The sequence below is a fragment of the Piliocolobus tephrosceles genome, chromosome 17 (assembly GCF_002776525.5).
Source record: "Piliocolobus tephrosceles isolate RC106 chromosome 17, ASM277652v3, whole genome shotgun sequence".
NCBI classification, from domain to species: domain Eukaryota; kingdom Metazoa; phylum Chordata; class Mammalia; order Primates; family Cercopithecidae; genus Piliocolobus; species Piliocolobus tephrosceles.
Genome location: NC_045450.1, coordinates 53,134,054 through 53,150,792, shown reverse-complemented (window position 1 = coordinate 53,150,792; position 16,739 = coordinate 53,134,054). Strand labels below are relative to the sequence as shown.

At 46.8% G+C, this 16,739-nt stretch overlaps 3 protein-coding genes across 12 annotated transcripts in view; 1 reads left to right on the top strand and 2 right to left on the bottom strand.

The window, feature by feature from the left end:
- The window catches only part of PRMT7 (protein arginine methyltransferase 7), a 49,026-nt gene extending 47,879 nt beyond the window's left edge, over positions 1–1,147 (bottom strand). For all 7 annotated transcript variants that reach the window (XR_002731254.2, XM_023210245.2, XM_023210250.2 and 4 more), the window contains exon 1: positions 1,001–1,147. The gene's annotated coding sequence lies outside the window, so the exon portion shown is untranslated. The remainder of the gene's footprint in view (positions 1–1,000) is intronic.
- SLC7A6OS (solute carrier family 7 member 6 opposite strand) lies at positions 1,146–13,953 on the top strand. The gene is made up of 5 exons (XM_023210262.3): positions 1,146–1,373; positions 1,495–1,773; positions 7,937–8,143; positions 9,676–9,796; positions 10,732–13,953. Exons 1-5 carry the CDS (start codon positions 1,182–1,184, stop codon positions 10,860–10,862), a joined length of 930 nt encoding a protein of 309 aa, XP_023066030.1. The 5' UTR covers positions 1,146–1,181; the 3' UTR covers positions 10,863–13,953.
- The window catches only part of SLC7A6 (solute carrier family 7 member 6), a 41,489-nt gene continuing 35,090 nt past the window's right edge, over positions 10,341–16,739 (bottom strand). For all 4 annotated transcript variants that reach the window (XM_023210260.2, XM_023210259.2, XM_023210261.3 and 1 more), the window contains 4 exons: positions 15,603–15,752; positions 15,306–15,489; positions 14,640–14,880; positions 10,341–13,625 (listed from right to left, as the gene is read on the bottom strand). In XM_023210260.2, coding sequence (XP_023066028.1) covers positions 14,786–14,880; positions 15,306–15,489; positions 15,603–15,752 — 429 coding nt within the window. In that variant the 3' untranslated portion in view covers positions 10,341–13,625; positions 14,640–14,785. The remainder of the gene's footprint in view (positions 13,626–14,639; positions 14,881–15,305; positions 15,490–15,602; positions 15,753–16,739) is intronic.

Sequence of the window (16,739 nt, the reverse complement as noted above, 5' to 3'; positions counted from 1 at the left end):
TAGTCCCAGCTACTCTGGAGGTTGAGGTGAGAGGATCGCTTGAGCCCAGGAGGTCAAGGCTGCAGTGCGCCTTGATCACACCACTGCACTCAGCCTAGGCAGCAGAGTGAGGCTCTGTCTCGAAAAAATAAAATAGCAAAATTGATTGAATACCTTCTACGTGCCAGGCACTATATTAGGGACTGGAGCCACCACCACAAGCTAGAGAAAACCCTTGCCCTCCAAGAGCTTAGACTAATGAGAGAGTAATACCTAAGGACTCTTTGAGGAAGGTAGCATTTGAGATCTACCAGACAGAGCAGGATAAAAGTTGGGGAAGAGTTTTTACAGGTCAGGAATCCTTACCCCAACTTTCCCAAGAAAAGGCCCTAAGATAGAAAGAACCAGGTGCACAAGCAAAATGTGCCAAAAGCCTAAGCGACCCAAGCACTTTTGCAGAAGCCCCCACTCCTCATCTCCTATCACATCTTCTGCTCAATCAAGCTGGGCCTTGTCGACTTCGGAAAGGCGTTTGGATCTTGTTCCAAAAGCAGTGGGAGCCACTCAAGAGTTTTAAGCAGAAGCATATCTACCCTGGACTTACGCTTTTACAGGACCACTCTGGCTGGCGTGTAGCGAATACATGACTCTCCAATTACTCAGAACACAGCGGGGAAGGTATCAGCGGGTCTGTCAATCAGAGAACTAGTGGCCTAGTTAGGGATGCGATGGTTGGAGCTACTGAGGTCTCTAAGGGGAGGCGCCAGGCACCAGTACTGCCACCCAGCCCCGCGAGCGGCAGGCACCCGGCTGAACTGCAGAGCCGGGGCCAGCCTGGAATCCCGCTCTCCTGCAGGCCAGGGTGCTCCGAGCTGCCCCACGCGGACTCTAGAAAGGTCCCCGGAGTCCAAGTACGCCCACGCCAGTCTCCTCTGCCGAAGCCCTGGTGCTGAGGGCATGATGCTGGCTGCACCCCGAACCCCAAAGCAACCCCACCTTCCCCGCACACCCAGCGCCTCACCTGCTGCGGGAAACCCTCCGCTCGCCTCCTCTGCTACCACCATTTTGCCGCGTCCCGCACGCGGGGCGGGACCTCCCTGCGCCGAGGAGCGCGCAGGGGACGGGGGGCGGGTCCCAAGGCAGAACTAGAAGGCTATCCCATCACACCCCGCGCGTTCCCACAGTGCTCAGCGGCAGCCACTATGGAGGCTGGGAGGACAGCTGTGCTCCGGGTGAAGCGGAAGCGCAGTGCGGAGCCGGCCGAGGCTCTTGTGCTCGCTTGTAAACGCCTCCGGAGCGACGAGGTCGAGTCGGCGGCACAGGAGACGTCGGAGGGTTTGGAGAGAGCGGCGGAGAATAATGTCTTCCACTTGGTGGCCACTGTATGCTCCCAGGTATTGGGCGTGGTGCAGCTGGTGTGGGGGGCATCTTAGGGTGCAGCCGGTAGGAAACCCGATCCCTGACCCGCTCGCGAACTCATGCTTACGCTGGCCTCCCTCCCCTGTTGCCCCCTAGGAGGAACCAGTCCAGCCTCTCCTGCGGGCAGTTCTGCGTCCGTCACGGGACAGCCAGCAGCGTGTCCGCTGCAATCTCCGCGCCTCGGCTCGGGAGATCCGGCAGGAGGGCCGCTACCGGGTGGTTTCCAGCCGCCGATCCTTGGGGACCACCTCGAGCGGCCAGGAGTCCCAGTACACACCGGAGAACCCAGAAGCCGCCGGGGACTCGGGCTTTCAGTTGTTAGACCTTGTCCATGAGGAGGGAGAACCTGAAGCCGCCGCTGCAAGCTCCTGCAAAGTGAGTACGCCTCAGAAGGTGGTCGCTGGGCTTCTCAGGACGGTAATGCCAGAAGAGTGGGCCCAGTAGCAGCACAGTTTCATCTTAAGGGGATGCATGATCCATCCGGCGTGATGGCCTCATTTTACAGATTTGGTTATTCATCCAACATGTGTTAACTACGTGCCTACTAAATGCCAGGTATTTTTTTTAGATTCTGTGGATACAGCAGTGTGGACCTAACATGCAAGTAAACAGAAACAGTAAACAAGTCAATTCGCTGTCAGATGATAAGGGATGTAAGGAGGCGGGGAGACAAAGCAGAAAAAGTTGTGCCACTTCAGTGAGAGTGTCACTGAGAAAATGACATTTGAGTGAAGACTTGCAGAAGGTGAATGGCAGGGCATTCCACATGTGGAGAGGACTTCTAGGCAGAGAACCTGAAAGTAAAGAGGCTCTGAAGCCGAGTTTCCCTGCTCCTTGCAAGGTGCCTGGAGCCCTGTGAGCTAGAGGAGAGCAGTAAGGAATTTGAGGGGAGGAGTGCCTGCTAGACACTCTAGGTACTTGTAAGGAAATGTCTTTACGAGTCCTTTCAGCCTGACTGAGATGGGGTCACTGGAGCAAAGCAGAGAGAGAGCAGGTAGGAAAATTGATCAAAGAGAGGTTAAAGGAATAGTTCTGAGTAGCATACCAAATTTGAGGTAGATTTAGGTCTAAGAATGCAAGTCTTCTAACATTTAATCCAGTGCTTTTCTTTATATTACATTTGCTAAATTCATTTGCACTCACTTCCAAAAGAAGTCTATTACATGCAGCAAAACTACAGAAATGGAAAATTTTCCTCGAGGCTGGGCACAGTAGCTGACGCCAGTAGTCCTAGCACATAGGAAGGCCCAGGCGGGAGGATCACCTGAGCCTGGTGAGGTCAAGGCTACAGTGAGTCATGATTGTGCGGCAGTGGCATTTCAGCCTGGGTGACAGAGTGAGGCCCTGTCTCAAAAAAAATAAAATAAAATTCTCCTTGTAATCCCAACGCTTCGGGAGGCTGAGGCAGGAGGGTCGCTTGAGACCAGCCTGGGCAATAAAGCAAGACCTTGTCTCTACAAAAAGAAAAAGGAAATTAGCTGGGCATGGTGGCATGCGCTTGTAGTGCTAGCTACTGGGGAGGCTGGGGTAGGAGGATCACTTAAACTCAGGAATTAGAGATTGCAGTGAGCTATGATCAAGTCACTGCCCTCTGGTTTGGGCAACAGAGCAAGATACTGTCTCTAAAAAAACCAGAAGATTCTCAACATAAGGTGTGCCTTTTTCTTTTTTTTTTTTTTTTTTTTTGAGTTGGACTCTCACTCTGTGGCCCAGGCTAGAGTGCATTGGCACGATCCCGGCTCACTGCAACCTCCAGCTCCCGGGTTCAAGCAATTCTCCTGCCTCAAGCCTCCCAAATAGCTGGGATTACAAGCGTGAGCCACCACACCCGGCTAACTTTTGTATTTTTAGTAGAGACAGGGTTTCACTATGTTGGCCAGGCTGGTTTCGAACTCCTGGCCTCAAGTGATCTGCCCGCCTCAACCTCCCAAAGTGCTGGGATTACAGGCATGAGCCACTGTGCCCAGCCAATATGCTCTCTCTTGATAAACATTTTTATAGAACTCAATCATTTTTGAAACTTAAAAAAATTATAATTCCAAATGAATCCACAAGCAACAAGCAAATGGTACTAGCGTAATTTTTTATTGTTGTTTTGTTTTGTTTTGTTTTGTTTGAGATGGAGTCTCGCCCTTGTCGCCCAGGCTGTAGTGCAGTGGCGCGATCTTGGCTCACTGCAGCCTCTGCCTCTTGGGGCTTCAAGTCGTTCTCATGCCTCAGCCTCCTGAGTAGCTGGGATTACAGGCGTGAGCCACCACATCCAGCTAATTTTGTATTTTTAGTAGAGACAGGGTTTCACCATGTTGGCCAGGCTGGTCTTGAACTTCTGACCTCAGGTGATCCACCCACCTCGGCCTCCCAAAATGCTGGGATTACAGGTGTGCGCCATCGTGCCCGGCTGGTGCTAGTGTAACTGGATAGCAATTTGTGTATGATGTCCATAGTGATATCTTTCACCAAAACATTCCAGACTAATGCATGACTTATAAAATGTGTAAAGTAAACTAATGCTCAGTGGAATTGAATCAAGTAAATAGTTCATTAGGCCGGGCACAGTGGCTCACACCTGTAATCCCAGCACTTTGGGAGGCCGAGGCAGGTAGATCACTTGAGGTCAGGAGTTCAAGACCAGCCTGGCCAATATGGCGAAACCCTGTTTCTACTAAAAATACAAAAATTAGCCGGGCGTGGTGGGCGCCTGTAATCCCAAGTACTCGGGAGGCTGAGGCAGGAGAATCACCTGAACGCAGGAGGCAGAGGTTGCCGTAAGCCAAGATTGCACCACTGCACTCTAGCTTGGGCAAGAAGAACAAAACTCCATCTCAAAAAAAAAGAGTAAATGGCTAATTTAATTTTAATAAAGAAAACTAGGAGATAAACTGATGATGGATATGAACAGAGATTTTTCCAGTAAAGCAATACCGACTCTAAACATACCAGAAATGTTTGCATAGAGTAATTATAGGGGGAAAAATGAATTTAAGCTTAAAGCATGCTTGAGGTTTTATGCATACTAGACTAGCAGGAAAAAAGTAGTTGATAGCACTGCTGGCAAGGCAGTGATTAAAAGTGTATACAATTGTAGGAATAAAATTGATGCAAGCCTTTTGGAAAACAGCATGGCTTTACGGGGGTGGGAGCCATATTTTTACATATGTAAACTTATTATTGTTTGGATCTAAAATCATGCATAATCTAGGAAAATTTTTAAATTAAAAATTTCTAAGGAAATTTTAAAATGACAGCATTTCTGTTATGTTACAATGAATTTCTCCTTAAATTGACATAATTTACATCTTAAGCAAATAAATTCCTATTAGATAAATTTAATAGGAAATTTAAAAATTAAAGGACTTCAGTTCCTGTTAACTAGTAGTCTCACCTCCAAGATTTACCCTAGGGAAATAATTCAGCAGAAGCAAATAGCTAAGCTATGATATTAACCAAAGCTACCGTTGATTGACTAAGTGATTATGTCAAATAGTGTGTTAGGTACTTGTTATATTTTCTTTTAATTAACTCATTTAATCCTCACAAAACCCTTATGAGTTAGATATTTTCATCTCCATTTTCAAATGCAGGAAATGGCACATTCGTTGCAACACTATACGTAGAGGTTAAAAATTGTTTCCAAGAGATTGACACATGTAACTGTCTGGACCCTTAGAACTGATAACCGTGAAGACTGGTTGTAGGGGAAAATATATATGTTTAACAGTACAAAATGCTGTGTGTAGTGTAACTGAAACTATGGGCTGGGCTCAGTGGTTCACACCTGTAGTCCCAATACTTTGGGAGGCCAAGAAAGGAACACTTGAGCCCAGGAATTCAAGGCTGCAGTGAGTCATGATCATACTGCTGCCTTCCAGCCTAGGCGACAGAGCAAGACCCTGATTCTGAGTGAATGAATGAATACACATAGACATAGACTTTAAAATAATTTTTGGCAAGGGCACGGTGGGTTACTTCTATAATCCTAGCACTTTGGGAGGCTAAGGCAGGAGGATTGCTTGAGGCCTGAAGTTCGAGACCATCCTGAGCAACATAGCAAGACTCCATCTCTGCAGAAATAATAATAATAATTTTTCTTCTAGCTAAGAGCAGTGGTGCACACCTTTAGTACCAGCTACTCAGGAGATTGAAACAGAAAGATCACCTAAGGCTCGGAGTTCAAAGCCAGTGTGGGCAACATAGTGAAAACCGCCTCTTTAAGCAATAATAGGCTGGGCGCGGTGGCTCATGCCTGTGATACCAACACTTTGGGAGGCCAAGGCAGGTGGATCACGAGGTCAGGAGTTTGAAACCAGCCTGACCAACATGGTGAAACCCCCCCCGTCTTTACTAAAAATACAAAAATTGGCCAGGCATGGTGGTGCGCATCTGTAATCCCAGCTACTCAGGAGGCTGAGGGAGGAGAATTGCTTCAACCCGGGAGGCAGAGGTTGCAGTGAGCCGAGATTGCGCCGTTGCACTCAAGCCTGGGTGACAAGAGCGAAACTCCATCTCAAAAAAGAAAAAATAATTTATACTCATTATAGGAAATTTGAAAAAATACAGCAAAGGAGGAAAATCTCCCATTTTACTACCAACCCAAAAGTAAGTAGAATAGAACTGGTTTCTTTCCTTGTACAAAATTCTGTATCTGTCATTTTTCTGTATTGCTACTCTTGTACTTTTTTTTGAGACAGCATCTCGCTCTGTTGCCCAGGCTAGAGTGCAGTGGCATGATCACAGCTCGTTGCAGCCTCCACCTCCTGGGCTCATGTGATCCTCCTGCCTCAGCCTCTTGAGTAGCTGGAACCACAGGCCTATGCCACCACACCCAGCTAATTTTTGTATTTTTTGTAGAGACTGGGTTTTGCCATGTTGCGCAGGCTGGTCTCAAACTCCTGAGCTCCAACATTCCTCCCACCTTGGCTTCCCAAAGTGCTGTGATTACAGGCATGAGCCACTGTGCCCAGCAATCTTGTATGTTAATGGCTGCATAATTTGACTGAGTGGAGGGACTTGTGGATTGGAGCCAGAACTTCCGTAATAGGTAGCTTTAAGTTTGCTCAAGAGCCTGCAGAAAAATTGGCATCTCTAGTTTTTGACTTAGGAGCAAGGAAGAATTCCTTAGTCTATAAATTATAGCATTGGTCTCCCCTTATATGCCTCGCCCGATCTTCCCCATTTTCCTGCATGGTGTCTGCTTGGAGCTGTGCGGTGTCTTCTGATGAACCTATCAAGAGGAGCCATCTGTAGCATGTCCCTGTGGTTAACAAACTGACCCATGCCACCAGGCCCCTGGATAACACAGCCTGTCAGCACTGGAGCACATCTTACCTGGGCCGTTTGTGTTCAAGGGCATTGCATTTCAAACTGTTCTTTCCAGTAGAAAGACTATAGGTGAGCCCATTCCCAATTTGTGGTTAGAAGTGGGATGTAAATATATGATAAGCCAAATGATGGGGAATGGTAGAGGTCACCGGGAAAACACCTGTTGGCTTCTACAGGAGACCACACAGAGACTCATTTCAGGTTCAGCCATAGGGGTGCTACTGTGGGCCTACTGAGCCCCAAAGAGAGAACATTGTGTAATACCAAAGGATCTCAGAAGACCTATAGAAGCAGGTCTGACTTAGAGCTTGGGGTCAAGACTGGCCAGGTCTTCTGTCTTTCCCCTCTCCTTAGGCCAGTCTTCCCATATTTTTTTTTTCTTTCATTGTTTTGAGACAGGTCTCACTCTTGTCACCCAGGATGGAGTACAGTGGCATGATCACAGCTCTCTGCAGCCTCAACCTCCCGAGTACCTGGGGCTACAGGTGCACACCACCACACCCAGCTAATTTTTGTATTTCTTTGTAGAGGCAGGGGTTTTGCCATGTTGCCCAGGCTGTTCTTGAGCTTCTGGCCTCAAGCAATTTGTCCACCTTGGCTTCCTGAAGTGTTGGGATTACAGGTGTGAGAGCCGAGCACAAAAGAGCAGGAGGCTATCTTGTAGGTTTCTATCTTAAAATAAGAACTACACAGTAATTTTACAGAGATGCTTGATTTTTTAATGTAATAACTAGTTAAAACACTAGGAATTCATGCGGATAAGAATCTTGACCACAACACTATGGAACTGTAGCTGGGCAAGGTGGCTCATGCCTGTAATCCCAGCACTTTGAGAGGCTGGGGTGCGCAGATTTTTTGAGGTCAGGAGATCGAAACCATCCTGGCTAATACGGTGAAACCCCATCTCTACTAAAAACACAAAAAATTAGCCAGGTGTGGTGGCACATGCCTGTAGTCCCAGCTACTTGGGAAGCTGAGGCAGGAGAAACACTTGAACCCGGGAGGCAGAGGTTGCAGTGAGCCAAGATCATGCCACTGCACTCCAGCCTGGGCGACAGAGTGAGACTCCATCTCAAAACACACACACACACACACACACACACACACACAAAACTGTAGGGAGCTTTCCTTCACCCAACTCATAGGTTCGTCCTCATGGAACATCATGTTTTGGGTCATGCATGTGTGTGTATGTGTGTAATCTGTGGTTTCTTTACAGACATCTGACCCAGATGTGATCCTCTGCAATTCTGTAGAGTTAATCCGTGAGCGATTGACTGTGTCTGAGGATGGACCTGGAGTCAGGCACCAGAAAGAACAAAAACACGATGACTATGTGTATGACATTTACTACTTGGAGACGGCCACTCCAGGCTGGATTGAGAACATCCTCTCCGTGCAGCCCTACAGCCAAGAGTGGGAGCTGGTAAGGGGGCCCATGAGGAGAGGGGGCTTGAGGCATTCTAAGCTCTTTCTCTAATCAGAATGCTTTGCTTCCCTGGGCTCCACTCCTGATCAACATTGTCCTTAGTTCTTTTCCTCCTTAAAAAGAAAAATTTATTCTAAGTGCCTTTTAGGAACCTGACTTTATAGTACAGGGAACTTTGGGAAAGATCATCTTAGATTGATAATTTTTACATTAACGAACATTTTAGAAGGTTTGCAACATCATCTTTATTGTTTATAGCTATCCATTCTTGGGGGGAAATATGTATATGGGACTTATAATAAGATAAAGACAAGATAAAACCAGAAATTCTTAATGTGAATGACAACAAAACCTATTTTTTAATTCGTACCTTAGAAGTAGAGAAAACCTTGCATGAAGGAAGCTAACAACCTGACATTATTTTTTTTTTTTTTTTTTCTTTTTTGAGACAAGGTCTCACACTGTCACCCAAGCTGGAGTGTAGTGGTGCTATATGAGCTCACTGCAGCCTCTGTCTCCCAGGCTCAAGCCATCCTCCCATCTCAGCCTCCCAAGCAGCCAGCCAGGAGTACAGGCTTGCACCATGATGCCCAATTTGTGTTGATTTTTTTGTAGAGACAGGGTCTCACTGTGTTGTCCAGACTGGTCTTGTGGTCTTGAACTCCTGGGCTCAAGTGATCCTCCCACCTTGGCCTCCCAAAGTGCTGGGATTACAGCTGTGAGCCACCACACCTAGCTGACACCATTATCTTTTTTTTTTTTGAGATGGAGTCTTGCTCTGTCACCCAGGCCGGAGTGCAGTGGCACCATCTTGGCTCATTGCAACCTCCCCCTCCTGGGTTCAAGCGATTCTCCTGCTTCAGCCTCCCGAGTAGCTGGGATTACAGGTGCATGCCACCACACCCAGCTAATTCTTGTATTTTTAGTAGAGACAGAGTTTTACCACGTTGCCTAGGCTGGTCTCAAACTTCTGACCTCAAGTGATCCGCCCACCTCGGCCTCCCAAAGTCCCGGGATTACAGGCGTGAGCCACTGCGCCTGGCCTATTCTTAAATTCTAAAATGATAAACAAGAAAACTTAAGGTGGCACCTAACTGTCATGCTTAGACTGTAATCGAGAAACACTGTATCCTGCACCTGCATTAGGACACAAAGTTGCAGTCAGGTACTCACCTTGGACCACTACATGGCCCTTCCTCCTGCCTTTCTGCACCTCTTATGCTTGGGTTTTGGTTTTGACCTTTGCAATTTGAAGGAATCACTCAGAGCCATGACTTCTCTTTTCCCTGTGTTCCCTTCTCATGGAGTTCAGCATGTCCTGTCATTCTGGAGCTGGACTCTGGGTGGAAGGAGGCTATTATCTCCCTCTCATAGCCTCTTGTGCAACGAAGTCAAACTAACTCCCAGTCTGCAGTTTTTTCACATGGCACTTTTACATGACATCCCTCCAACTGGTATGCTAACAACTTCCCCCATAGCATAACCTTAGAGGTTTTGATTTGGACTCATGTTTGTGTTGAGATGTGTAGGTGAATGATGATCAAGAACCAGAGGACATTTACGACGATGAAGATGATGAGAACAGTGAGAATAACTGGCGCAATGAGTACCCAGAGGAGGAGAGCAGTGATGGAGATGAGGATTCCAGAGGTGGGTGGCAGCCCTAGACGGAGAGGGACTGGTAGGATCTGAGACTGAGGTGCAGGTATAGTTGACAGGTGCATCTTAACTGCCTTTCCTTCTCTGCCATTGAGCAGTTCGTGCTGTAGGAGACCCAAAGACCAGTGTTTCCCAGGGGCCTCCTGGGGGTGTAATAATCCATCAGGCCTGGGTTCAAATCTGTAGTTGTCATTACTTTGCTGTGGCTCCTGGGCAGTTACTTCACCTCACTGAGCCTCATTTTCTCTGCAGATGAGATGGTTCTATATGAATTTTGGTGGTTGAGATTGTGTAAAATATGTAGCTCATTGTCTCTTTCCCTGCCCCAGTCAAGAAACCAAGGAAGAGAGAGGTTTGCCAATAGGAATAAGCCCAGAGTTTTCACAAATCAGTTATCTAACTTCTCAAAAAACTGCTGCATGTACAACTGTTTTGAGAAAGATGCAACACAGACATAATACCTGGGGGAAGAAGAAAGAAAGATGACCTGACAACATAATTCCTGTGGTAACTATGTTAAAGAAGGTAGAAGAAGGCCCCCAAAAAATAATTTATTGGTGTCTGACAACAGAGAAATGAAACAAACAATTGAATATTCTATTGGGGAGGTTTGTCAATAACACGTTAAAAGGAGAAAGGTACAAAAATATTTACAATATGACTACAACTGTTACAACAACAAAAAAATACTACGTGGAGGGGAGAAGTGACAAAATACTCCAGTGTGAAGGAACTTGTTTTAGATGACAGGAAAGTGATTGCTTCTTTAAAAAAAAAAAAAAATTCTATATGCTTTATTTTCTTTATTGAGCAAGCATTTTGCATTACAATCAGGAACAAAAACAGACCTTTCTGAGAAGAGAAGGGGTTCCTGCAGTAGCCTAGGAAAATCACATTTAGAATCCATTCCCGGGATCTCATTCTAGGCTCTGCTGACTACAACAGCCTGAGTGAGGAGGAAAGAGGCAGCAGCAGACAACGGATGTGGAGCAAGTACCCTCTGGATGTGCAGAAGGAGTTTGGCTATGACAGCCCCCACGACCTGGATTCAGACTGATCGTCTTGTGATATCCAGCCATGAGGTTCTGCCACAAGCCCTTGAGGGCTCTGAGTCCAGGGTTAACTGCCCTGCTGACATCCTCTTAGGTTTCCTAGCTTAACACATGGAAGGAAAAGCACATCAAGCATGTCAGGCAGCACCATCCTACCACAGTGAAAACTTATGTTAAAGGAGTGAGTCTTTTCCACTTACGGTAGGGCCCCTTTGTCTCAATCAAAAGTGACCCTACAGTTTGAAAGAAAAAAAAAATGTGTAAAAAGGAAGGTTTCTTTAGCTTTAGCTTCTTGGCCCAGGGATTTTTCCTGGCATTCAGGTGCTGTGCTGAAACCACAAGGGAAGAAGAGGTTCCCGTTTCATTAGCAGCAAGTTTCTGCTCTGCCATACCACCAGGCTGCCTGCCTCTGGGAAACCCTGTTCCTTTTGATAGAATCTAAAAGGGGGACCAGTGGGTCCCTTGTAGCAACACAGACTGGATAGTAGTGGCCATTAGGGCAGAAAGCAGTCTGTGAGCTGTGGGAGATTTTAGTTAACAGCTATTTCGGCTTCCAAACTCTGGTAATAGTTGTGAAATGACTGACTGACTTCCTTTGGCAGTGGGGCCAAGAAACAATGTATATGAATGTGATACATGTGTTTAGTAAAGTCTAGCTTTGAACATGGAAGAAAGGAATTCTTTTAAAGCCTTTTAAATCTGAATATCTAAAACGGAGTGGTAGTGAGACCAAAGTTTCAGCATTGATTATAAATACCAAGGACTTAAAGCAAGGGAGGAAAAACAAAGCACATTCTGAACTTAGCTTTCCACTGAGTAACGTTTAGTCTTCATAGCACTCACCACAAAAACAAACTACTATCAGCAGGATCAATTTTATTACCACAGCTTGTATCTCTTGTAAGCACACTCTGTTCCTATGCCTTTCCAAACCATAGCTGCCTTAACTCACTGCCTTGGTGTTTATTCTAGTGTAACATTGTCCAGTAGAAGTATCTGCAGTGACGCTGTGTTCTGTCTGCGCTGTGTAGTAGTGCTGAGCACTTGAAATGTAATTAGCGCAACTGAAGGGAAACTGAGCTTTAGTTTTATTTCATTTTAATGTCATTAGCTACATATGGCTAGTAGCTATTACGGACAACGCAGAACATTCAGCTAGGGCTGTGCCCTCATAGCCTGTGTCTCTGACTCACTGTCATGGGGGAAGGGGATTTACACAGGGAGATGCCTTCTTGCCGTCTCTTTTAGGATTTCCTAAGTATCTCTCCTTCATCCTACCTGCCATCACTTTGACTTTATGTCCATTTTCTAAACGTTCACCTACACTAGCTCCTATCTACATGGAGCTGTTCAACCTGACGAAGTGATTAAATTCTGTGTACACGGGCCCTATATATTGCAGCTAATTAAAACAACAAACATCCTAGGTAAGCACAAAGGTATAATTCAACATTGTAACAGGCAGCAACTTGTATGTCTAATATTAGACATCTCGCTTTCTGTCTGTAGACATAGAAACAAAGGATTGAAAGCTATTCTTGCACTCACAGCAACCAGGTGAAAAAACAAAACACTGCTGTTACAGTGTGCTCCCTGCCATTTATACTCATTAATTTTCCCCAATATTAAAGGGCTGATAACTTAATAAACTGTACTCACTGCAAAAGGGATAAGCACACCAGGAGACGGATTTAAGGAGACAGACAGCAAAGAGCTGGCAGAAATTAATTCCACCCTGAAGCTTGAGTGCTGTAGGGATTGTCTGGCTTCGCTCCCAAAAAGGGGATCCTGGGAGAAGTCTGTATCCAGCACAAAGGGGAAGAATGCTGTCACCATCCAAAAATGAAAGGAGGATGACACGGCTCACTGAGCAAGTACTAGGGCACCTGGCATGTGAGGTCCTTGCTTTCCCTAGAAGCCACTGGGGGTGGGGGCGGGGGGCAGTAAATTCCTGGGATTAGCTGGTTATCTGGTGGAGAAAGCTAAAGCTGGGGTCAGGGATCTTTCAAAGATCTTTAAAGGCAAGCACATTTTGCTTAAAGGATTAGCTCCAGAGGAGCCCTGGGATGGGTGCCAGCTTGGCTCAGACAAAAGTCATGTTCTTAGAGTTCAGGCAAGTCAGCGTTTGCACAAGACACCCTGTCTTCGGGCAGGAATTTGCCGTACAAATCCCAAACCCATGACAGTAAGAATGTCACCCCATGCTTCACATATGCATTATGCTGTGAACCCAAGGCAACTGTGACCATGCTTTCTTCAATCTTTATTGAGCAAATATATGGCCAAGGTTATTCCCTTATCTGTGAGTGGGTGAAGAATGGTCAGAAAGGGAGACTGCCTCGCTGTTTACCAATTCCAAAACCCAAGAATAAGAAGCCCGTGGGGTATGTCAAGCTAGCAGGTTTTTCTGGGCCCAGGATGACAGTGTCCAGGGGCATCACAAAACAGTTGTACAATCCAGTGCAGCCGTCCTGCTCATACAGTAAGATCCATTAGGCCAGAGCAGGCCTAACTTGGGTGGAGAACCCAGCCTGGGCACCAGAATTAGTTGCTTCCACTTGTGCAGCCTGCTGAAGAGCCCAGCTCAGGTTGAAGCAGCTTTCCTCCCAGTCTTCACTGATCTCCACAGGGAGAAAACAGAAGTCCCCACAAGTACCAAGCTCTTCCTGAGACTGCAGCCACCACACCTCGGGGAAGGGGAGGCTGGCAGGAGAGGAGTACACTGTCCTGGTGACCTACACCAAGGCGGCTCCAAGTGTAAACAAAGCCTGGTGCCAGGGACAGAAGGGGATGCAGTCTGATGTGAGGTTTTCAGAAAAAGTGAAATGACCTCTTCTAGCACCAGGGTGGGTTTGCTTGGGCCTGCGCAGCAGTCCCTCACACTTCCCTTACAGGGAGGTTATTTGATGACTTGGGCCCTTGAGATGTTCTCCAAGCCACTGATAGCTGAGAGAATTCAGGTGATCCACCTGAATTTCAGAAGTTTCAGCCCTCTTAAGAGTTCATAACAGAAACCCAGAGATTCACTGTCAGCTAGAACAAAGATGCAAGGTCTCAAGTAAAATAAAGGATTATCCTTCAAAACAGCCGTATTAACAGACTTCTGACTTATGAATTTGTTCATCTGTCCTTGCTGGACCTGAGCCAAGTGCTTGTAACATGATCTATCTATATGCTAAAGTGTAACAGGTACGTGCGTAAAAAAATCTGTAAGGTTCATTGTTGCAGGTAAGACTCAATAGAATATTGTGCTAAACAGCATAAAATCTGTGGTCAGAGTCTGACCCAACACCACAGACATTTCTGAGCCCAGAGGGACTCAGTTTTGGGTACTTTGAATTTTAAATACAATCAGCCTATTGCATCCTGTAGATGAAGAGACACTCATGCTTCATTAGAACTGGTGTTCTGGACTAAATATCAATAAATAAGGAACTATAACTCTCTCCCCAGGGAAGAATTTTGAGCCAGAGGAAGAAACGGTAGCATTTCAGGCCTTTAAAGTCAGGTGTTGGACCTGGTCAGAGGAAACTTCCCATAGAGCAGCCCCTCTATAGGGACTCCTAGTTCAAATCTCAGATACCAAATTCAGAAGCCACCAGCCCTATCAACCTAGCATTCTCTCTTCCCCACTGCACCTTACCAAGTAAATATCTGTAAGAGCTGCCTCTACCTATCAGGAGTAAAACTAAATGACCATTCCCCTGTTCCCCAATCTTCCCCCCACCCTCTGAAGCCCCCACCTTGAGGTTGGCCCAGATCCTGAGTCTCCTATAGCTTACCAAGAAGAGTGAGCACTGGCCCTGAGCCCCATTATATGATGTGGGTCAAAAGGCTCCTTTAATTCAGGAGAGTTGGGCCCACAGAGTCTTATCAGGATTTCGCTCTGTGGCCAGCCTTCCAGGCCTAGGAAAGCCACCTCTGACCTCTAGTCAGTTTTCATCTCATCCTTTATCTCTTCGGTTACGTCAAGCTCAGTCAGGACACAAAAGCAAAGGTGCTGGATGCCTCTGGTGATAGCAGCTGAATGAAAATAGAGTAAGCACAGGATTTAGTAAACATCTAGCTACAGCCCTAACCTGAACACAAGGCTGACTAGTAACATCTATGGCTCCCTCCCCACCTGCCCCTTGAGTACTCTATATCAGGCTTTGCCCCTGTCTCCCAACAAGCCTCATCATCCTCTGCCCCATGCCCAGCCAGAGTCTGATGCATGACTCTTCTTCCCAGGTGATTTGTGTTGTCAGAAGGTAATGTTTTAGCCCCAAAATAGGACACGAAAATTAGAACTAAAGTGATCATGTCAAAATCAAAAGGGAAGTCGTGGACAGCTGGGTCTCATGGCCTCCAGCAAATTCTGAGTATGGGGAAGCTATTAGCCACCCCCCACCTCTGCATGCGCATGCACACACAGCCGCCAGTGAGTAATGGGGCACAGAGAAGCTCACCCAGGACATTCCGAATAAACAGTGGCCTCTGCGACTCCGGCAGGTAAACACCCATGAAGTAGAAAGGAACTCCAGAAAGGGCAATCGCGATGCCGATGAGGGAATTAATGGTGTCAGTGAAGAGGGGCACTATCACCAGAAACACGGAGCATAGGCAGAACACGATGGGGAAAAACACGCTCAGCTGAAATAGAGGGGGTGAGATACTAAGTAATGTGGGAAGAGGAAAAAGCTCATGGGCAAAAAGCCACCTTAGGGAGATGGCCCACCCCTCCTAGTCTGCCCAGAGCTGCTGACCTTGAGAGGCCGGGGCCTTTCGGGCTCCTTCCAGCGGAGGTAGAGCTGTCCAACAACAGACAGGCCCACGAAGAACCAGTAGCTGAAGCTGAAGTAGTTGATGAGCTGGAAAACATCCTCCACGATGAGGTAGATGAGTGTCATGGTGCACTGTTGGAAAGGGGTGGGGAGACAGGTGAGCATCGTCACCACCTGCACCCCCAGGAGACTCCCCCACCCAGCAGTCAGTACTAGATCTGATGCCACTTCACCAGATTACCTCCGGCTCTTTTCATTGACCCCCTGGCATCAGATCGGTCCATTCCTTGATGTACCCTGAGGTACATTAACCCTCAGGGTAGCAGCTTTCCCTCTTCTGTTGCAGCCATTCCTCCACGCAGTCCCTCCCCCTTGTGGCAAGCACTTTAGAAAAAGGCAGACGCTGAGGCCCTCCTCACTTCAGTGCACCAACCTTAACATGGATTACACGGTGTCCTAGAGAGGGCTTAGACCTGGGTCCCAACTACCTGGCATACGAATGGGGGAAACGCCTTCAGAACCATCTCACTGTCCTGGGGCCTGAGAAATGCTAACTAGCAAAAGGGATCCCTACCTATCTGGACTAAATAATGTCAATAAATAATGGAATATAACTCTCTCCCCATGGAAGAATTCTGAGCCACAGGAAGAAATGGTAGCATTTCAGGCCTCTGAAGTCAGGTGTTGGACCTGGAAACTAGCAAAATGGATCCATCCAGATATATAACAGCATTAGCATCTGGAACAAAAGAATCCTAGAAGACAAGGATCAGGGCCTAGAGTCCTGGGACAAGGTCAAATGTGTTTAAATTTCAATAATCTTTTCATTACAAATTATCAACAAAGGATTTAAAACAAAATAGCTCATTCTATGGAGGTAAGGGAGAACCCTGTATTAAGAAGAGAAGGCTGGGCATGGTGGCTTGTGCCTATAATCCCAGCACTTTGGGAGACCGAAGTGGCAGCTCACTGGAGCCCAGGAGCTCAAGACCAGCCTGGGCAACATAGTGAGACCTCATCTCTACAAAAAATAAATTAGCCAGGCTTAGTGGTATGTGCCTGCAGTCAGATAACCTCCTAAATTTATAAATTCAATGCTGACCCTGTCAAAATATCAAG

Excerpts from the sequence above, each read along its gene's own strand:
- SLC7A6OS (XM_023210262.3), top strand. The coding sequence starts at position 1,182 with ATGGAGGCTGGGAGGACAGCTGTGCTCCGGGTGAAGCGGAAGCGCAGT. Across the intron at positions 1,374-1,494 it reads TGGCCACTGTATGCTCCCAG|GAGGAACCAGTCCAGCCTCT; the intron begins GTATTGGGCGTG and ends GTTGCCCCCTAG. Across the intron at positions 8,144-9,675 it reads ACAGCCAAGAGTGGGAGCTG|GTGAATGATGATCAAGAACC; the intron begins GTAAGGGGGCCC and ends TGAGATGTGTAG.